Consider the following 16,328-nt stretch of genomic DNA (forward strand, 5'->3'; position numbering starts at 1 on the left):
CTGAGTTTCACAGTCTGCATGTTAGCCATTCTGGACTTTCTTAGCTAATGAGCAGGGGAAAACGTTTAAAATAAATAGAATTGAAAATCATATGAGATCTGCCCTGACTGTATAAACACAATCTGTCTTCAATCAAAGTTGACCCAAGGCTTTTCCCATTCCTGACTCTAGCCACCTTCCCAGTATTTAGGATTTCTAAAGAAATTATTTATTCTTGCTCTCAGAGAAGAAAATGTTCACTCCAAAAATTAACTACATGAGTTATTTTCTCATTTCAGAGGCTGGTTAACATTTCATTAAGTACTGTATGTGATGGAAAATTTCAGCAAGACCAATCAGAAAACCATTTGGATCCATCAGTGTCTTTCAATGGATGAATCCTTCTGTAAAATTACAGTGCCCTGTTTTTCACCAAGGCTTGCCAACCATAATAAACTGGAGTATTTTTGAGCCCACAGGGCATCCTTAGTTGATCATGTTATTCAACATGGATAGAAGTAATGAAAGCAATGGAACAGGGTAAGATAAAATGTTTCAAAACTTCTAGGATTTTTTTTTTAATCAGAAAAGCTTAAACTGACAATGATCATGGCAGAAAGGTTTGATTAAATTTGGATCTACATCAGTTCCATATAATTAGATGTAGGAATCCAATTTTAGAGTAAAAGTGTAGATGAAATGTCGAACTCTTTCCTAAACCTAAGGTACTTTCTTCTGCCCAAATTTCACATTGGAAGAGGAGTCATTTGGAAGGAAAGCAATTGTAAGATTGAATCTTCTCACTTGCACACTTCTTTTATTCTAAAAATTGAAATTCTGATCTCCATTCTATGTAAGGTCTACATGATGTTACATTGAACTATGGACAGGCTGCCTGCAAGCCTAAATTCTATGCAAGTATTAGAAGATCTGGGGAGAAAAAAACCCCACCTGGTTATGTATGGCCTCTTGAATGCATAACTGAATACCCAGAAATTTTTTGAGATCTCATATTGAACAGTTTGGAATTCATAACTTTGTTTCTAGCTCCAAATGTAAGTTGTTAATGTGATTAGGGATATGGGCTTAATCAAAGATCTATGTCATCAAATTGAAAGCACAGCTTTTTATGTGATTTATTTTTCTTTAGCTCTGAAAACTATGCACTATAATATAGTTCAACAGGGATAAAAAGAGATGTCTGCAGGGAGCGGGAGGTCAAAAAATCAAGATGGTGGCTGCAACCATGGGATCAAAGCCTGTCAGCAGTTAGGCAGGGATATTCCTGCACAACAGGGAGGTTGGTACAAAAGTAACAAACTCAGCTGCTCCCTAGAGCTTCCTCTGAAACATATATTTATACTGTTCATTACCTCCTTCTCATGAAGCTCCCCATCCTGTATACAAGCAGTTGTCTTGTCCCCTTTTTTTTTCTGGACTTTTTGAGGGGTTCTCAGTATCACTTATGTGGAACTGGGGATTTCTCAAGATTTTAACTTCTGAAAACTTTTTGGTAAGTTTCTAGGAAAGTTCTGTGATACTAGCCTTGTTTCCTAGACCTTGCTTCTCCTCTGGATCACAGTTCTAGTCCTTTCTGCTATCCAGCATTCCTTGTTTTGGCATCCTGGTCTGCATTTCTCCCTTCTTCCCAGCCACCCAGATTCTTCTGCTCTTCCAGAAAAAAAGAGTCCCCAATTCATCTGCGCCACGTGTCCTCCATTGGCCCATCAGCTTCTTTAGCTTGTATGCAAAGCTTATAGTTCCGTAGCTTCTCTGTGTCCAGTAGTCATTGTGCTTTCTTACCTCTCTCTGTATTTCAATATAACAGAGATATAACACTTCAACATAGAATTTCATGTTACTGCAATTTTTATAAATGCTAGACTTGAGATGGCCTTGTTCAACTTGTTCCAACACACACGCTTGACCTTTGATCATCTCTGACTCCTGGACATATCAAAGAGAGCAAGGGGATACAACATGCAGTGTAAGGGCTTCAGATATGAGACAGAGAAAGCAAAATGTTCATAGGAAACAACGGACTTCCATTAGGTATCAGAACATACTGATTTCTTGCTCTTTGCTGCATTGCCAGTATGTAAGGTAATCCAAAGATCAGTGAAGAAATTTCACTGGTTCACATGCAAGGGTCCTGTTGAATTGTATATGTTTAGGTTAATTTTTACAGATACTCAGTTTATTTCTTATTTATTTGTTTGTTTGTTTATACATCACATTTATGTAGCCGCCCTTCTTGTTGCCTGCTTTAAAAAATGCAGGATGGCTTGGCTATATCCATAATCTTACCTCCAAATTCATGATTCAGGGCTATGTTCCAAATGTGGCCCATTTGTAAAGCTCACCAGTTGCTGAAATTTCATCTAGTCTCAAGTGACAGGGAAATTAAGTCCCTCATTCAAGAATGTCTAAGTCATACACAGACACTGATAATTTCTCATCTGTAAAATCATGATTACTAGCATATATAAGTGGTCATCAAAAATAACTCATCCTATATCGTCTGAGCTTAGACATTCATACTGAATGAGCAAATTATAATGATTAAACCTGGAACATCACAAAATGTACTTGTATGCTAAAAGTCCTTCGTGATGAGCATCTTTAAATATAGTTACAATCCATTGAAAGGTTTTGTGTTGGGTAGGTTGGTAAACATAGTATTGGACAGAAATACTAAGTGTTTCAAAGCTTTCCAGAATGCCTGAAAGTTACTCAAAACCATACTTAGCCAAGTTCAGGTTAGTAGCGTTAGGTCTAAGAGGTCACCAACTTGATTAATGAGCGCTGTCAAAGAAGCTATTAGAGAAAGCTCACTTCCTTCAGAAAATGGACATCTTGCCTAAATAAAGAGAACAAGAAGGAACACCAGCTTTGCAGATGAAAAGCCCCCTCCGCCAAGATTTTGAGGAACATATTCTTAATAACATTAAGACCAGCGATAAAATGCTATTTAAATTCATAGGAACATAGTTTAAAGGGCATGTGGGGCATGTGGGGAGGGGGGATAAGGAGGGGGGATGAATGGCAACATGGGAACATGGGATGAAATCATCAGGAAACATGATGACCTGTGCACTTAGGTCATATGTCATTCCATTGCTAGATAAGCATGCAGTTTGTACAACGAGGTGATGATGTACATGTCACATTGAAATCATTGTGGTTTGTTTTGGATGGGAGTTTATAGTTAAGATTGATGTCTAGGAAATTAAGAGAGAACAAATAAATTGCAGAGATTGTAGAGGCTAAAGGAATGCTTGACAGAAGATGAAAGGCAGAAACCGATGTCTCACCTTACATTTTCAGGCTTGTTGTTTGGGCGAACAGTGCTGAGAATCGATAAAGTTCTACATTTTACTGACAAGAGGAGAATAAGGCAATGACAACATACAACATACATTCCAGGGCTTCTGAAGAATTCTCATGTGAACTTGTATGTGCATCCACAATTGTCTTTCCCCTTTAAAAAAGACATTTGTGGAAATAAAGGCCAAGGATTGTCTCCTTTGGATAAATGAGTACAAAGCATTATTTGAGAAGAACAGAGAGGCGAGAAGAACATGTTCTTGAAGAAGGAATATCTGCGGAACTAATGGCAGTTTCGGTACAATTCTAAACTGCTTTGAAAGCATCAATCTTTGGAGATTGGGATGGCTAGAAATGCAATCAAAGAAATAAATGCCAACTTGAAGAATTCCTGAAAATGTCATGGAAAACAGGGAGCTGTTGAATATCAAGGAAATTGCCTCCCTTGGTTTAGGGACCCCGCTGTGACTGACAATCAAAGTGGTGATGCTGAATGGTATCAATAACTCCTCGGAGACTGCTGGTTTGGCTGGGTGTCTTTTGGGGAAGAAAATACATGATTTTAAATTTAGAATTAAGTATCTAAATCAACTCTCCAAGTGAGATACCTTTTGCACTACTTAATAGTCCTTTTATTGTTTATCCAGTTTACTTCAGATATGTTCTAAGTTGCCTATACAGTACTTGTAAATATGGTAGCTTTCCTTTTTTAATAAGGATTTTAGGATATGTAAAAAAACTTGCAATTTCTTTTAAAGGCCTTAGCAAAGACTCGTGTGAAGTTTACGAAAGATAGAAAAACTGCCAGTTGCTGACGTTTATTTTGGTGGATTACTTTACTTTTTAAATTCTGTACTGCCAATGGTCTAATAACAAAAAGGCCAATAATAAGGAAATAAGTGATTTAACATAAAGGCATCCACGTTTGTCTTGTTTTTAACTTCCTTGCCAGCTACAGTATGGGGTGGAACTAGGAAGAAATCTGAGACTGTTCTAAATGAAAACAATGAACGTTATCCGTTCTAGCCAACTCTAGTATTGCACTACAAGTTTCACTTCCATTTAATTTTCTTTTTTGGCTCACAGTTTGTACACAGGAGGATGTTCTTCTGTGAGGCTTGCAACATGGATGGAAGAAAAGCAATGAAGGAGAAAAGAAATGACTTTCTGGAGGAAAACATATCGATGCAGGCTTTCCCAGCATCTCATCCCCGCTGGATCTTGGACAAAAATGTGTACCAAAAGGAGAGAGATTAAGAAAAATCTCACAGGTAAACTCAGCCAGCTAGACGAGGCGCTCCTGAAGGAAGGTGCCTTTTTCACATTAGGTTATAATTTAAAAGATAATTTTTACAAAATGATGTACTGTTGGTATATGACACCAGAAAAGCTTTTTATTATGTATAACAGTACTTCAAATCTGTGTTGGAAATGTGGAAAACATGAAGAGTTATTTTATGGATTGTGAACTTGTAAAAAAGCTAGAAAATTTTGGGTTCAAATATATACAGTGATACAAAAAAGTTAAAGATTGCTATTCAAATGAAATCAGAACTTTTCTTGCTGGGACTAATGGACAGATAACTAGAAAAGACTTATGGACAATTGTTTTTGTACATGGTAACTGCAGCGAGATTATTGTATGCACAAAGATTGGAAGCCCTTCCTTCCTTCCTTCCTTCCTTCCTTCCTTCCTTCCTTCCTTCCTTCCTTCCTTCCTTCCTTCCTTCCTTCCTTTCTTTTCTTTTCTTTTCTTTTTCCTTTACATTTGTATTGTTTTTACTTTGTAAAAAACTTCTTCAATAAAAATCAGTTAAAAGGAGCAACCATACTCAGAATACTTCCTGCCAAGGTGAAAAGTCAGATGTTATATGGGGATGAGATTTGGGTGTGGGATGAGAAGATCATTGCCCAGTTGGGGCAAAGCTAGTAGAACAGTTTCCTAAGGAAGAAGATTCAGGGACCCTTTTAAAAGTCTCCTTCTGCCTGTTTTAGGATGGGAGCTAATTTGCCATAAGAATTCACCTTGCAAAACTTATTTATTTAAACAATTTATATGGCCGCTCACCTCATCACGATGACTCTGGATGGTGTATAGCAAGTTCAAATCAAACCACAATAAAATAATTCACCTGTCATCCACATAACCCAAGGTTCAGGGCCAGAAACAACCCCCCCACACACACACACAAAGCAGTTAAAGCCCACCAATCAGCAGAACTTGTTAACTTCCCAGCCCAATGTCTGTAAGAGCAATCAGGTTTTAAGTGCCTTATGGAAGGTTGAGAGGGTGAGGGCCTTGTGAATCTTGCGGGGGGGGGGGGGGGGTGCTGCTTCACAGGGCAAACGCTGTAGAAGAGAAGTCATGATTCCGATGTTAAGGAAGATGAAGTTATTTAATATAGGAGATCTGAAGCCTGTCCTCCCAGTTAGATCTGTCAGGGCAAGCAGAAGCAACTGGAGACAGATGGTCCTGAAAATAGCTTGGCACTGTTAAGGTGCTACAAGAAATTAGAAGCCTGTACTTAGTTAAATTGTACATACATACATGCATACATATGTATGTATGTATGTATCGTGTGGGTAGAAATCAATACAGCAAATTCCAGTTTCTTATCCTATATCTATATTCCCTGTCTTCTTTAGAGGATCTTAGTTCTTGGAGCAGTGAAAACATGAGAGAAACTTTTCAAATGGGATGTTTGAAGAGATGCTATGGTGGTACAATCTTCAAAGTCTTCATCTTGGTACCACCTTATAAGAAACAGAGAAGCCTGTCCCAAAATTTGGTCAACATCACTCATGTTTCCTTAAGGAAGGCTTTTATGTTTGTTTTCAGACCATGCCTTTCATATACCCTGAAGGGAAATTTTGTAAACATCCAGTGGAATAGTACCTCTGGCCAAGGAGAAGACATTATTCCTTATGTCCTCTCCTGCCCTATCTATGAGGAAATCAAGGGGAAAAAAATGTTGATTTTTTTAAAGAAATAAACTTTATTTATTTTACTGCAAGCTTTAAAAAAACAACCAAATTACGCAAAAGAAAAAAAAAACCAAGTACAGAAACAAAGTATAAACAAAAATAAACAAAGTTAAACAATAACAAATGAAATGAGAGAGGAAAGGGAGAACATTACAAACAGTATTAGCTAAACAGTATATGAAGATTTCAAATTTAAAAGAAAAAAAGACTCTGATTGTAAAATATCATAAAATCTGTGCCGGAGGGAAAATATTGCATCTTTTTTTTTTTTTATTTGTAGAAAAGATCATCTTTTTAAAAATGGAAAAATTGCACATAAATTATACAGTACTTACCTGGCAGGGGAAACACCGTTTATGACATTGGATAAAAGGAGAATTAAATACAACAAAAGAAAAAAGCAAACAAGATGGGTGGCACTCATGCTGCAAATAAAATGATTGACTGGCAGCACCAGCCAACATCATTGGATCTCAGAAAGGTAAGAAGGATAGGAGTTGGTTAGTAATTGGATGGGAGACCTCAAGGAAATCCAAGTTTGAGGTTAGCCTGGGAAGTTAAAAAAAAAAAAAGTCTGAGAAGATGATGTTGCCAAGATAATTAGACATATAATCAACAGGATTATGTTGACTCAAGGGAAACTTAATATTTTTATGTAGAATTCAGGTGTGGGCTTTGGAGTAAGCAGTTAAAATAATCTTTACAGGTGGTGAAGAAATGGATGTGTGGGTTTGGATTATCATTTACTTATCACAATTATTTATCTGCTGGTTTTCAGAAGAACAATTCTTTGAAAGTGGCTGATTATCGGTATAAACAACGGTAAATAAAAATGAATAAATAGTTATGCATTACTCCATCCTCCCCTCTCTTCCTAAGGCATGTACTGTAATGCAGACAAGAGTCATGGGCATTAGAACAATGAAACTCCTAGCAGATGGATTTGAACCATACACTAAGCTTGGTTATTCATAAGTGTTCCATGAGCTGTGTGGATCTGAGAACTGGGTTAATTCTGTACCCAGATTGAGCCAGCTGTGGATTGAGCCAGTTGCTATTCATTTGGCTGATATGGGGTCTACCTGAGGCTGCAGAACTTTGGACAAACAGACACGGAGAAGTGTCTGTCTGTCTGCCTGTTTCTCTCTGGTTGTCTGAATTCTTGCAGCCCAGCCAGATCTGATGCCCTACAAAGAAATAGCAGAGACCTCTGTTACAAAGCACCCCCTTCCCGTCACCTTTTTTTAGAACTAATCCAGGTATCACAAGGGATCTCCTTGTAATACCAGGACTTTTGATCCGACTGGGTACCAAGTAAATCTCAAATCTTCAACATCAACCAACTTTCTCAATAGACGGGAGAGCATGATGGATGAAATGCCAAATCAACCCCTTTGGGCTGACGTGCTAGCTGTCTACACGCAGGGAGTTCTTAAAAAAATATAAATCCTCCAAAGCTATGATCCCGGATCGATTAAGCTGCTACAACCCCGGAGATCCCAGCCGTCCGTGAGCACGAGCGGCTTCTCCGTGTCGCCTGAAGGACTGGGACGCGGGTCCCCCCTGCGCCAGCCCCCTTTGGAAACGTGGGCCCTCGCCGGCCTGCTGGCTGCGCTGCGGTGGTCCCTGTGCCCCTCGGTTCTCCCTCCCCGCCTGGGCTGGCTCGGAGGAAAGGCGGGGAGAGAGCGGCGGTGGGGGCGACGCTGTTAAAGCGCTTTCTTACCGTAAGAGGGAGTTGGGACCCAGTGCTTTCCAGTTAACCACACACCAAAAACTGGGCTGCTCGCAATAAATAGCAGCTCGCCGCTCTCGGTCTTCTCTGTTGCCGTCTCTGCCACCTTTGGGGACCTGTGGATAGTGCCCCCCAAGAGGGAACAGGGTCCCCACCCCTCCACACCAAGCCAGGTAGCCAGGCCCCCCCCACCCATGTGGACCCACCAGCTTTTGCCTCTCGGACTCTTCCTCCACTCCGTTCTGGCCATCCCTTTGGCAGGTTAGTTTGCTCTTCGTCGAGACGCCGCTCTCGTGATCCGACGCTCGCGGATCTCGGCTCGCCGAGGTAAAGCCTGCGGGGGGCTGGTCGTGGAGACGCGCACACGCGTGTACGCGGGGGGAGGGGAGGTCTGGGCGCTCGCGGGCGTGTCGAGGTAAACGCCGCGAGGTGCGTTGGGTGGAGAGCAAGCATCTGTCCGACCAGGTTGGGTTGGGCGATGAGGCTGTTCTCTTGCGGTTGTGGAGACGCGCACGCACGTGTCTGTGGGGGTTTGGGCGTTTAGAAGAAACCGCGTCAGGGTCTGTGGTCGGGCGAGGTCGGGGTCCAACAACTTTGCTGGGGTCCTCTGCTGTTGCTGCCGGGCCAGCTTTTGCGGAGAGAGTCGGAGAGCGGAGAAGCGGGAGAAGAAACCTGGCGGCGCAGGGGTTAAGTCTGTGGTGGGACGCCTCTTCCCGGGACAGGTTTAAAAGCGACTCCCTCTAAAGTGGCGGCGGCCGGAGAAAGCAGCTGAACGGGACCCAAGAGGCAAATCTGGGCAGCTGACCTGCTCCGAGTCCCCAAACGAAACTTTGACCCGTTGGGATCGCAGAGAAATGCCCCCAGTGTGCTCTTTTCCGCGCTACGGAGAGGCTGGATGTCTTGGAAAAGACCCAGCCGAAGTGTGTTTCGTTTCCTGCAGAGTTTGTGTGTGTGTTTGTATGTGTGTGCGTGTATACAACCAGAAACATACGCGCGTGGGGGTTATATAATGGGCGCCTGGGTGTATATGGGTGCGTGCCTCTGGGTCTGTGTGTGCATCCCACCAGTAATTTGAAAAAGGCGCACGGCTGTAACGCTAGCGGTGATCTTCCCTCTGGCCGGCCGGCCGGCCGGCCGCCCTACACGTGCATAGGCGAGCGAGCTCCTCCAGCTGTTCGACGAGCCGCTTCTGCCTGCGCGGGGGTCCATCTCCGCGCTCCGATCGGGGCGGGATCGCTTCAGCCGTTTGAGAAGGAAGCCAAGGATTCCCTGGCTTGTTCCGTCCCGGTCCGTAGGGATCTGTCCGCTGGCGCAGGGCTTAGGACCTTGACCCTCCTAACTTTACCGGTCCAGCTTCCAGCGCTTGGCAGGAACCGGCCGGCGCGTCCTTGTGCGTGCCCGGCGCTGTCTATTTTGGGAGCCAATTAATTAACATTTCGTCCCTGAGCCAATCACAATCTTCGGGAAAGTAGGAAGAAGGAACGCGAAGCCGGGAGCGATGCGCAAACGCTCGATTGATATCTTTTCTGAGGGTCTTCAATGGAATCGCGACGGTGCACCTTTTCAAAAAAAAAAGTTTGCTTCTTTGTCTCTCTTTTTTCCACTGGGCTGAGTTAAGACAAGACAGGACCCGAAGCGCAGGGAAAGATCTGTTTGTTGACAGGAGCTTAAAGGGGAAAAAACAGGAAGCATGTAAGGGACCCATCAATGCTGCTGATGAAATCTTGTTGTTGTGGGCTAGACTAGGAAGACTTTTTTGGGGGGGGGGAGGTCCTCATCAAAAATAGTAGCAACGTGTTCATGCTGAGGAGTCATCAGGACTTGACTTTGTCTTATGCCACCTGGGTAGAGACATCTCACCAACCTTGATCAGTCTCATAAAGCAAAATGAGGTTGGGTCTAGTTAGCTGAGGGTGTGTCAGGTCTACAATGCAGGGGATGGTCGAAAACGTCAAGATGGTGTGATCAAAACTCTGCCTGGTTTTCACATGTGAAAACCAAGTGGAGCTTCAACTGCACCATTGTGGCTGCCATCTTGACTTTTTTGACCATACCTTGTGATCAACCCTGCAGTTGGGAGTTAGATGGGAGACCACTGGAGAATCCCAGGCTTGTGGTCATGACTGGGAAGCTGAAGAGCTTCCCAGAAGGCAAGAGAAAGCTACTTCCATATTGTTGACCCAAAGACTACATGGCTGCATCCATGAAGGTACCAGGGGTTGGCTCTACTTTCACCCTCGAAACCATTATATAAAATATAGTTTATGCACCATGAAAACTGTGCTGATAATTTTATGCGGTTTCAACAATTTTCTCAATCAAACTCTATGCTCTTTCAAAATATTAGTGGATGCTTGCTCACGTAGCCTTGAACTCCTGTGGCATGGATCTATTATGAGGTTGGAGATGGGGTTTCCTCCCTATTCATCCTGTCCTCTTCCAAATAACTTCACCAGCTAAGCAATGCCATTATTAACATTATCTAAGAGGAATCAAAGTCTCAATATTTTCTTTTGGATCCCTTGGATGTTATTTCAGTCTTAGTACCTCATTTTTTTAACATGGTGGGGGACAGAAGAACATCTAACAATAAGTTGAGGTGTGTGTACAATATGAGCCCACTCTTACACCTAACTGATTTTCTTATTTTTATATTATGGATGGTAAGACTTCAGAACATTTCATTATTCACATTAATTAGAACCAAATCAATAAGAACTTTCAGAATAGGAAATAGAAGAGTGTTGCTATTTTCATTTAGAAGTTTTCTGCTGCTGGGGAATAGTTCTATTTGGTACTGGCTTTGTAAAAAAGCAGTAATTTCATGTTTCCAAAGTGGTTTTGATTTGCTACAGCTGAAAGCAGGATTTGTATATAGCTGCACCACACAGTGGGGAAAAAAAATATCCTGAACCAAATACATGCTCACCATTTTCCTAAAGTTTTAATTAGTGGTTTCCCAAATTCCTTTTAATATAATAAACTAAATGATGTAGAGCTATCAGATTTGGGTTGCAAAACCCTGAATGATTCCAAGGTGGCATCAGGGAGTTTTCTGTATCTCTTCATTGCCATCATGTGGACATCTGGAGTTTTGCAGCTCAAATCTGGTATCTTCAAGTTGTTGGAATATATGTGCAAATCGGCCTGAATATTTTTCCCTTTTTTTCTTTTGCAATCTGTTCTCTCTCTCTCTTTTTCCATATGACAAAAATCTGCAGGCTATAATCACTCTAGGAGAGATTTTTGTGATTGCCTATTTAAACACTTTCCTATTTCTAACTAAATATCTCTGATCAGTTAAATCATAAGGGTCAAAATCAGTCGAACTTTCTATCTTCTAAAATCCTGGATTAACACTATAGCCTTATTTGAACTTGCTGAGGTAGATTAGGGTTAGAAAACAATTTAGTCAAGGCCATCTTGGGAATTAAACATCTGATCAGGAATTTGAACCTTAAAGACATTCATCTTGTATAAAAGAAGCTACATTTTAGTGTGCATCGTGAAACTTTCAGCAAGTGCAAAGAACAACATGATATCTTTGCTTTCAAAAGTCTGACTTTTGGAATTGTTGGTAGCAGTTTATTTTTGCACAAGAGACAAAGGACAGATTGTATGGCCTCAATCTTACACATATTTTCTGGGAATAAGTCTTTTTGAACTCAGAAGTATTTATTTTCTGAGGGCATAGGATTGCACTCAAAAATCAGTTTGCATACCAGTTTAACCATCATAACAACCCTGTGAACTGCTGATGATGCTAACCCTAACCCTAACCCTGCTAGGAGCTCTGTATGGAATTATACTTCATAACACCCTTGGAGAGGAGTAATTAGTCTTAAATCTTTAGTGTTCTAATCCTTAGTTTTCTGGTTCTTTCTACTATGACTTTTTTTTAGTGAAAGATCAGAGATCTGAGCAGTCATTCTACATATAATGGGTGCTTAGATTATTCTGAGTTAAGCACCAACCTCATATCTTTAAGCAGCCCAATTTTTCCTTTGGATCATATCTGAGCAGTGAAAGTTGCTGGCTTTGATGCTGATGAAAGTATTTTGCACCGTGCAGCTGTTTGCCTTTGTTCTCCTTAATAGACTGCACAGTGGAAAGGGAAAAGGGAAATGTGTAAGAATCAGTGGGAGGACACAGGGAGAACAATGTCATCTGGATCTTTCCTCCATAAATATGACAAAGTTGATGGCCCCAGAAAGGAGAGAGGAAACTACTCTTATGTATGTACCTGAGTTTCCTGTAACATGCTGAGATCAAATCCCATTTTTGCAGCATTTCCTTGTTATTCTTTCCAATCCAAAAGAACGCTGGAAATAAATTATGGAAAGAGACTCAGGACTCTCTCTGCCTCTCACCAATTTAACCACTCTCCAAAAGCTGAAGAGAATGGAACCAAAATTGGTGTTGGGGAGAAGACAAAAGTTGACAAAAGAAAGATTAAGTTCAAAAATAGGCTGGATCTGGCCAGGGGCTGCAAGGAAGAACATTCAGGAAAAAATACCCCCATGGGTTCCTTTGGGCTGTGGCTGGAAATGTTGCCAGCTTCTCCATGCTAAGCCCCTCCCTCCCTCTTCCAGGTCATGTGACCCAGAGGACAGTTTTATTAAGGGGTAGGAAATCATTACAGGAGCCAAACCCGATAACGATTCATGGACAAAGACAAGCTGAATTTGGTGAATGCTGAAGGATGTTCCTCATTTTTGTAGATCTCTCTCTTGCAGGGGTTGCTCGTGTGACCACATGTATTTGTTGCCCTGGTGTGACTTATCATCTCAGTTTTAGATTACCATTATGTCATATGCGGTCAGCAGTGAAAATGATATTCTGCCAGTTTCAAATCTTCACCTCACTAACAGAGCCCGTCTCATATACTCAGTCAAGGACACCTAGTGTCCTTGTGGTATCCTCTACCACAAAGCATAACAACCACTTAGTTCACTTTTACACAGCCTCTTTGTTCTTTTCCTGTTCTTTGGGAGCAAAGCAACATGAGCATCCTAGAGTTGAAGGGGTCAATATTTGTATATCGCAAAAAAAAAAATGCACTGATGTTATACTTTTTTTTAAAAAAGAAAGCTTCTTAGTGGGGGAAGCATATCTCCTTCTACAGCACAATCAAAAGCTGGAACAGACATCCACAGCCTTCAATATAAAGAAAAGCATAGCTTCTTTTTAAGTAAAGGGATTTCTCATGGATCTTTTTGTAGATTGCAGTTACTCATGACAAAAAAAGCAAGATCAAGGCTTACTTCATAAAGTTGGCGTGTTTTCATTATTCAATATTAAGATCAACCAAAGTTCAGTGTCCAGATGACACTCAGTTGTGGTTGCAATACGTGAACCTCAGACCTTCTGTTAACCATTGTGAAGGCCTAGCAGCTATGAACTGCAGTTTCTTTAATAAACTCTGGTTTTCCATAACATGTGAACCAGGTATATGCTTAACTTGAAACTGGTGGAAGATTTGTATTACAGGTAGCCCTTGACTTACGACCATTTGTTTAACAACTGTTCAAAGTTATAACAGCACTGAAAAAAGTGACTTACAACCGGTCCTCGCACTTATGATTGTTGCAGTGTCCCCACGGTCATGTGATCAAAATTTGGGTACTTGGCAACCGGCATGTATACAATGGTTGCAACATCCCGGGGTCATGTGATCACCATTTGCGACCTTCCCAGGAGGCTTCCAACAAGCAAAGTTAATGGGGGAAGCCAGATTCGCTTAACAACTGTGGTGATTTGCTTAACGACCATAGAAAAAAAGGTAATAAAATTGGGTGTGACTCACTTAATGACTGCATTGCTTAGCAATGGAAGCTATGGACTCAATTGTGGTCATCAGTTGAGGACTACCTGTACTTTCTTCTGATCTTCCTGGAGTCAGATGAAGAAGCTGGGGAGAAAGGACCTTCATTCTCCTAATCCATAGCTTGATGTCTGAATGTGACCAATCACATTTGCAGGGTGACAGATTTTAAAGACAGGGGAATGTAAATGTTATGGTAGTGTGTGTGTGTGTACATGCATTTCACAGATTTCCACAAATTTAAGGGAGAGCAGCAGTTGGATTTGCTGTTGTTAAGGACTGAAGCAGGTATGAAATACAGGAGCATATTAAGTATACAACCAGAAAGCTTGTTGCTTATAAAGATACATACTAGGAAAGATGGAAGCTATATTTGGCTATTCCTGATCTTGCAGAGAGGAAAGATTATACTGATTCATCCCCTTTCCTCCATTCTCCCCTCCTCTGAGGCTTAATTTGGTATGCATGATTGTGGTTGGTTATTGTTTGAATAACATAGTTTGAGAAACTGCTCTGGTGAGCTAACATTTTTATGAAGTCCTTCTGTGGTGGTAATAGAAAATGGAACTCATCTTGTAGATTCAGATGCCCCCCTCTTTTTTTTAATATATATATTGCTAGCCTTCATTTTTCCATGCCAAAAAAAACAAAACCAAAAACCTGCATTCAACAAAGTTGAGTGGGTGATGGGAAAGGGAGTAGGAAAAGGCATCAGGGAAGAATTCATCTTTTCAGATTCTGAAGGACCAAATGGACCCTCAGCCATTTTTGTGAGAGCACTGTAGAACCACTTGAGCACAATGGGAAATGGTGATGTTTGCAGTTTCTTCTTGACTCTGAATGCCTTGGCTTCTTAGTCCCTTCCATCAGGGATATCTGTAGGCTTTGGGCAAAAAAGTCAATATGGCAGCCATGATGATGCAATCGAAGTTTGGCCCATTTTTATATATATATATATATATCAGCAGAATGTTGATTGCAGTGTCACGGCCGCCATATTGACTTTTTTGCCCATGCCCTGCAGACCCCCCTGCACCAGGATGTCCAGGTGAGGTTCAAATGGAGATAAGGCCTTGGGCAGCAGAGAAGTAAAATCCCAGAAATCTTTGCAAACGGTGATCACATGACCCCAGGATGTTGCAACCATCGTAAATAAATCTCGTATTTATTAGTACTGCCTTTCCCTACTAGAAACCATCACTTACGAAAAGATAAAAGCACATGAAGAGATTGTAGTTATTGATGCTGTGGCAAGTATTTTTCTTTTTAGCAATCGTATTAATTTCACGGGTCTGGGACAATCAGCCTGGCATGCGTTCTCTGGACGTTGGAGATGCTACAAAGTAATACAGTCATAACAAACTTTTCTGCCAAGATCTGATTATCCCTCTGCCCAGATATCTCCTTCCAGGAAGGAGAAAAGGCGCTGGCTTTTAATGCAGGTAACATCCAGGTGCAGAACTCAATATCACGCTTTGGTGCCTTCCATGCTGGCAATCTTCTTGACGAAAATGGTAAAGCAAGCATTTGCTGGGGGAGAAGGCAGGCTCGATGTGAAACCTGTATTTCCAGGCTGCATCTAGCAGCACAAATCTGGTTAGAGACACATTACCCAAAAGCAGCAACACAATTGCTCAAAGCAGGGTTTTATTACGCTTTTTTAAAAAACGTCAGCCTGATGAACAGACAAAATAGGATTTTGTTCCCAATTGCACCTTATAAATACTAGGCAAATATGCATTTCCTGGATGTAAAGAGGTAACATTTTTAAACATGCAAACGCTTTGACAGACTTCATGCATCTCCCGCATTTTCTCCCTGGTGTTTTCATGACGGTTTCCAGGAAAATGGACTTAGCTGGGATTCAGGTGGGGTAGCTGTGGGGTTGCATTTAAATGTCTGTTATAAAGCTATGCCGTAGCTGTGCTGGGACCGAATGATTCATTTCACCTCAGGTCACTGGGTTTTGAATTATCCATCTGTTATCCGCCTGCAAATCGGCTTGGTCAAAATGGATCAGTCTTCTCATTTGACAAAGACTCTCCAAAGCACCAACTGACATTCTTTTCTTAATTAAAAAAAGAAAGTGCCTTTGATTAAGGTTCATTAACTGATGGCTACTGGCTAGGCAGTAACCCTCCCTGTAGATAAATATCTACTGGAATTCCAGCCACTAACGTGAAAGATATAATCTTTTGGTCTGGTATGCCTTCAGTTTTGCTGAATTTCAAGAAAAATCTGGAAGCTGTGTACAATGACCACTTCTATATTTCTGTTATAGTTGCCTGTAGGCTGAGGAATTTGAGAGAGGTTGTGTCTCCCCTTCTGAACTTTCCCTTATAAGCTACTTAAGTTTCCTCAGAAGACTGGTTTCAGTTATCTGAACTCCAGCATAAAACACTGAAGCTCATCCTGACATCATCAAGTATGATGTAATACAAGGCAGAAAAAGCAAACTAATAGCAGTTTCTGGAGGTCATG

At 41.4% G+C, this 16,328-nt stretch overlaps 1 protein-coding gene across 1 annotated transcript in view; it reads left to right on the top strand.

Moving 5' to 3' along the window:
* The first annotated feature begins 7,998 nt into the window (after positions 1 to 7,998).
* The window catches only part of HGF (hepatocyte growth factor), a 67,731-nt gene continuing 59,401 nt past the window's right edge, over positions 7,999 to 16,328 (top strand). Inside the window, exon 1 of the mRNA XM_025169403.2 lies at positions 7,999 to 8,284. Coding sequence (XP_025025171.1) covers positions 8,218 to 8,284 — 67 coding nt within the window. The 5' untranslated portion in view covers positions 7,999 to 8,217. The remainder of the gene's footprint in view (positions 8,285 to 16,328) is intronic.

This window comes from Python bivittatus, unplaced genomic scaffold (genome assembly GCF_059951505.1).
Source record: "Python bivittatus isolate LINGU-HERP-01145 unplaced genomic scaffold, Pbiv_v1 ctg000120_np1212, whole genome shotgun sequence".
Classification (NCBI taxonomy): Eukaryota; Metazoa; Chordata; class Lepidosauria; order Squamata; family Pythonidae; genus Python; species Python bivittatus.